The sequence below is a fragment of the Chenopodium quinoa genome, unplaced genomic scaffold, assembly GCF_001683475.1.
Source record: "Chenopodium quinoa cultivar QQ74 unplaced genomic scaffold, ASM168347v1, whole genome shotgun sequence".
In the NCBI taxonomy this organism is placed as follows: domain Eukaryota; kingdom Viridiplantae; phylum Streptophyta; class Magnoliopsida; order Caryophyllales; family Amaranthaceae; genus Chenopodium; species Chenopodium quinoa.
The window spans coordinates 2893779-2900081 of NW_018743555.1; the positions used below are offsets into that span (position 1 = coordinate 2893779).

The 6303-nt window shown below is 39.9% G+C and overlaps 1 protein-coding gene across 1 annotated transcript; it reads right to left on the reverse strand.

Moving 5' to 3' along the window:
* Window positions 1-3606: 3606 nt before the first annotated feature.
* On the reverse strand, window positions 3607-5778 carry LOC110681623. The gene is made up of 2 exons (XM_021857777.1): window positions 4246-5778; window positions 3607-4026 (listed from the first exon to the last, which is right to left on the reverse strand). Exons 1-2 carry the CDS (start codon window positions 5776-5778, stop codon window positions 3607-3609), a joined length of 1953 nt encoding a protein of 650 aa, XP_021713469.1.
* Between the last annotated feature and the right edge of the window lie 525 nt (window positions 5779-6303).

Below are 6303 nucleotides of genomic sequence, written 5' to 3' on the forward strand. Positions count from 1 at the left end.
AAAAACCCTTTTATAGACCGTAGCCCTTATTCCCTTAACCCTAAAGTTGATCTCCTCTCTCATCTACTCCTCTCTTCTCCTCCCTCTCCGCCTCTCATCCTTCTTTCTCCTCCTTCATTCTCTTCGATCTCCTTCTCCATCCTTCATTCTTTTTTATCTCCTTCTCCATCCTTCATTCTTTTCGATCTCCTTCATTCCGCCTGCTCTCTATCTATATCCTTGATAGGCTGTCGTCGAGCCTACCAAAGATAATGATTCCTATCTTGGTCTCACTAACAATAGTAAGGGTAAGAAAGGGTCAAACCCAAGAGAGGCGTTGAATCAACCACCGAGTACTACCGTTTAAATAAGCTAAATGAATTCTAAATTGGGTTGGTTTTGAGTAACTTCTTCTAATTCAATTCAACTAAAGCTAAGAGGAGATTAACAATATTAAGAGGAATCTAGGGCTCGGGTTATACCACTCAACTTCATCACAAATCACAATTAGCATGCTACAATCAAGGTAAATTAATGGGACAAATTAGGGGAAGTCATCTAAAGCACCCAACTACTCTCTCAAGCTAGAGGGATTACTTGAATCGTGAATACAACCTACTCTCGTGGTTACATAGCATAAAACAAGTGTTAAAGCATAATCACGATGACATAAACATTCCCTTGACCGGTAATCCCTATTCTCATGGCATTTCGGGTCAATTAAGCATAAGGGAGCTAACTCAAGTTCATCTCTCGATCCTTCGTTGAGAAAGCTTGGATAAATAGTTCTAGCAATGGCCATATACAAGAACTAAGCAATTAAACCACTTAAGCTCAACTAATCATCATCCCACAACAACCAAATTAGCACATGCAACAAGTAATTAGTGACTACATTGAGGGTTTTACCCAAACCCTAGAATTTAGACTACTCACAATCATGGAGGTTAAATCAATTAGAGGTTTCAAGCAATTCATGAACAAGTTCAAACTAAGGATTAAGCTAATTAAAAATCTAAGCATGCAAGAATTAAGCAAGTAATCAACAACAAATTAAAGAGAAGTAGAAAAGATGAGTAAGAAATGGTTACTATGAAGCTTCAAAGTGAGCAACAATGGTGGATTTTGTCTTCTACAATGATTGAATTTGAATGCTTCCAACCTAAAAATTAAGAACTAACTAATGATTTGAGAATTTAATGTTCTAAGACTACAAACTAAGAGGAAAGCTCTAAAAAAACTGCATCCCCGTACAAATGAGCTCTAAAGGGGTATTTATATGACCCCCAAATAAAAAGGACGGAGAAAACAAGGAATGAGTTCGACTGCAGGTCTGCACGGACGTGCCAGATTTGGCACGGACGTGCAAGGCTAAGCACGGCCGTGCCAAGTTTGGAACGGACGTGCAGGAGGGCCAAAATGGAGGTAGAAACTTCTGCCAAGGTCTGCACGGACGTGCAGCTTTTGGCACGGACGTGCAGACTTGCACGGACGTGCTATCATCTTGCACGTCCGTGCAGGATGCCCTGCCTAGACTGTTTAACTTTGGGAAGCTGTAACTTCTACGTTTCTTGTCGGAAATGGACTTATGACCAGTCGTTGGAAAGCTCTTGAGACGAACTTTAATCTCCAATTTGAATCGCTTCAAAAAGCTGATAAAATCAAAAGTTATGGTTGGTTGAAGTTGACGCTTACGCAAACGACCTTTCAAGGTTCTCCAAAAGCTTTTCATTTCCCTTTAAGGCATTCCTCCTTATTCCTCCATGGCTCTATCAACCAAGCTTGCCCTTATCCTTGCTCACTAATGCTTGATCATGTCCATAGTGCTAAAAATAGCTACATTACATCAAAAACACAAACAACCGGTGAAGCATGGATGGTACAAAATTTGCATAAAAATAGGATAAAAAATGAACTTTGATGTCGATTAATAACGAAAACAAGGTTCAAAAGTACCCTAAAATCATGCCAAATAACAAGTTATCAAATCCCCCCAAGCTAAGCTTTTGCTCGTCCTCGAGCAAAACAAACATGTCGAATCAAAGGAGGAAAACGACTTGCTAACATCAATCCAAGGAAAGACAACAAGGAGGAAGCATAAATACACAAATCCGCATGGTGACAGCCATCATCACTTTTAGCACAAGTGAGAAGCAATTTAAACCTCTAAGTCGCCTTAGAGGACGAGTTTTTATCTCGTGAGGGTTTCCATTGAGCTTAACCCACAACTCACACAAACCACAACAAAACTATCAAACTACACAAGTTCCGATGTTATTATCACCCAAGTCAACTCATCGAGATATAAATCGCAAGCAAGACAAATGAGCGACTTTCAAGAATAACCAATCATACAAATGTGCACATGAGTTGGGGGTAAAGAGGAGGACTAAGCAAGATTGCACTAGGATACTTCTTTAGACCTTTTACTAGTTCATTAGAGCACACCTAGATATTCCAAAGTTTCAACAAGCCCTTTTTCGGTTTTAAATCTCAAAATGCTAGTCCACTTACCAAAATGCACACCCAAGGCCTCTTAACTACACTCTAACTCGGGAATTTCATAAGAAACAATGATGTAAACAAGGTGTGGGAGGCACCCACTAGTTGACCTCTAAAGAAGAAAATTTTGATAATTTTCGAGAGTCTCCCTTTTTATTCATTGTTCTATGCTCTTCTTTTCTTCTTTTTTTTTTCAACTTTCAATGCTCTCGCCTCTTTTAACTGTGAGCGGCTCTTTCTTTTATTAAGAACATGTGACTTATTATGCCACTTATTACACATGATACAAATATAACCAATTCCCTAATAGAGTTTCATTTCGGGGAGGAAAGGAGGCACATTAAGGGCACAAGGGACCGCAATTCAATTCAAACATATCCTACTTGAGCGAATTAGACAATATCCTATACTGGGTGTGCAATTGAGCATTCATTGGCTTTCATTTCATATACACCAATGCAATCAAGATTAATAGACCTCTAAATGACCCCATCTCTTGCATACACCCTTCTAAGAGAACTAGTACTCATCGCTCAAGAGTCAAGCAAGAAAAACATATAAGCATTGCCATTTGAGTCTCAACCTTGGGCAAATTTTTATTTTTTTTTTCATTTTTCAATTTTTTCATCATTTTTTTTTTTGAAGAGAAAGCGAAAATATTCACATTACTAACTAGAGAGGGAACACTAATATTCACATGACAAGAGGTTTGGATTTCAAGGAAGCTAAATTGGATTAAGGGCCTTGGATATTAGGGAAATGAAACAACCAAAACAAACGCAACCAAACAAACCACCATGTCAAGAAGGCATGCAAATGACTCCCCCCAAGTTATCATAAACATTGTCCTCAATGTTAAGCAATAAAAACTCATAAAAAAAAAGGAGAAAGAAGACTAACTCAAGGATCGGGTCTTCTTCGACGCTTGAACCTCCTTGGTACCTTTGTTCCTGTTGGTTGTTGTTGGAAGACATGCACTTTGTGCTGTTTTTTTTTTTTCTTCTTTTGTTTTTTCTTTTTTTTTCTTTTCTTTTTTTTAAGTTAATCCACTACAAAAATATTCGGGTTGCCTCTCGGAAGCGCTTCTTTAATGTCACTAGCTTGACGACATTGCGCTATCCAAAATTAGGGAGGGTTAAGGCACACCTTTTTGACCCATCTCATTGTTCCCACACACTTTCCATTTTCCTTAGGCAAAATAATCACATTGCTATCATCACTAGAAATGCAACCAAACATCTTGTCTATCAACTTGATCTTGTTTTTCTTTTTCTTCTTGGCCCTCTCTTGCTTTTTCACCTCCGGAGCATGAGTCGATTCATCTTGTGACTCCTCCATGTCTTCTTTCAAAATATTAACCAAAACATCAACCCGATGAACTTGTTTAACCATGGGGTCATTCAACAATTCCAGAAATGAGAAAGAGATTCTTTCATGCCCAACATGTAAGGTAAGCCGCCCTTGTTTCATGTCAATATTAACACCCGCGGTTTTCAAAAAGGGCCTACCCAATATGAGAGGAATTTTGAAATCCTCATCCATCTCCTTGATTACAAAATCACAAGGCACAAGAATCTTCCCCACTTGAATTGGGATGTCCTTCAAGACTCCCAATGGGACTTTAACCGAGCGGTCGGCTAGTTGGATTGACATTTTGGTGGGGCTAATCTCCCCAAGATTTAATCTTTTTTCCATAGAGAGAGGCATAAGGCTAACACTAGCCCCAAGATCACACAAAGCATTTGTTGATTCAAGATCTCCAACCTTAACCGGTATAGCAAAACTACCGGGGTCACCAAACTTCTCGGGAAGCTCATTTTGAGGAATAGCACTTATCTCCGTTGGAAGAGAGATAGAATCACTCTCCTCAAGCCTACTCTTGTTAGAAAGAATATTTTTCAAAAACTTTGCATATGTAGGCATTTGAGACAAAGCATGGAGAAGTGGAATGTTTGATTGAAGTCCTTCCATTTCATCAAGGAACTTAGAAAGTTTCTCATTTAGCTTCTTCTCTATCATTCTATGAGGGAATGGAATATGAGGCTCATATGCTCTCAATGGAGCTTGACTCTTCACTTCTCCCTCATCTCTCTTTGAGGCACCCTCATCACTCATTTTTAACCTTCCTCTCGCCTCCTCACTCACTTCATTTTCAAACTCACTTTCATCTACCCAACTATCTCCCTCATCTCCCTTTTTGGCAACATTTTCTCTCATAATTGGAGTTTCATACCCCCCTTCCATAATCAAGGTGATTGATTTCGCTTGCTCTTTTGGATTCATTACTGTTGTGCTTGGAAATTGACCACCGGGGTTAGAGGTGCACCCAACTTGTTGTGCAATTTGAGATAATTGAATTTCAATCATCTTGTTGTGTGCTTGGAGTTGTTGAATTGAGCTACTAACTTCCCCATTGATCTTGATTTGTTGGGTCATGAAGGTTTCCAAAACGGATTCAATGTTGGATTTTGGAGGAGGGGTTTGATTATATTGGGGTCTTTGTTGGACATTGTCTCTTTGATTGGGGTGGTGATAGGGAGCTTGTTGTTGTGGAGGGGGTTGATTGTAAGGAGGAGCTTGGTTGTAATTGTTTTGAGGAGGGGGAGCTTGATTGGGTTGTTTCCACCCAAAATTTGGATGTTGTTTCCAACCTTGGTTAGAAGTTTGGGAGTAAGGATCATTCCTACCAAGTGAAGCCACATGCTCCGTTGTAGTGTTGCAATAGGATGCCAAGTGGTCATTTCCTTCACAAGTATCACAAGACATGACTTGTGGGGAGGAGCTACCGGGCACATTGTTCACTTGATCTAGCTTTCGAGCTAACATATCAACCTTTGAAGCAATAAGATCTATTGCTTCAAGATCATGCTTACCTCCCTTCTTGGGTTGACCTTGTCTTTTATCACCTCCATAAGCATAATGCTTAGCCACTTCCTCAATCATTTTGTAGGCCTCGTCAACCGATAGCTTTTTAAGGCTACCTCCGGCTCCCGAATCAAGGTTGGCCCTTGAGGTAGGAGTAAGACCATCATAGAAGCTTTGAACTATGATCCATGAGGTGAAACCGTGGTGAGGGCATGCTCTAGTATAATCTTTGAACCGCTCCCATGCTTCACTCAAAGTTTCATCAACCTCTTGGTTGAAGTTTGTGATCTTCCGTCTTAATTCATCGGTTTTCTCGGGAGGGCAATACTTCCCAAGAAAAGCTCTATTCACCTCATCCCAAGTACTCAACGATCCCTCTTCAACCGTTCTCAACCAATGCTTTGCTTTGTCTCGAAGGGAGAATTGAAACATGTGCATCCGAATAAACTCTTCTGAAATGTTGTTTTGCTTGATAAGTACACAATTCAAGAAAGTTGTCCAAATGAGCAAAAGGACACTCATAAGGACTACCCCCAAATTGATCGCTTTGAATCATGCGGATGAGTTGAGGTGAAAGGTCAAAGTTGTTTGCATTCGTGGTGGGAAGACGAATGCCACTCCAAAGTTGGAATGCGTTGGGGTGGTCATAGTCTCTTAACAATGGTTGAGGAGGATTCTCTCCCATGTTATCTTCTTCGTTAGCTCCAAAAACCTCTTCCGGATCGGAATCCGAATATACAATGGAAAACTCGGGTGTGCCTTGCAAGAGTCTCCTCACGTTTCTCAAAATCCTATTTAGCTCTGGATCAACGGGAATAAGCGGTGATTTCTTACTCTTTCGTGTCATGCAAAGTCAAACAAAGCTAAGAAAAACGTTAGCAATGACTATCGCAAGTTAAACACACATAAACAAAAATTAAGGTAAGAAAACTACTATACATATACACACATCTAGTC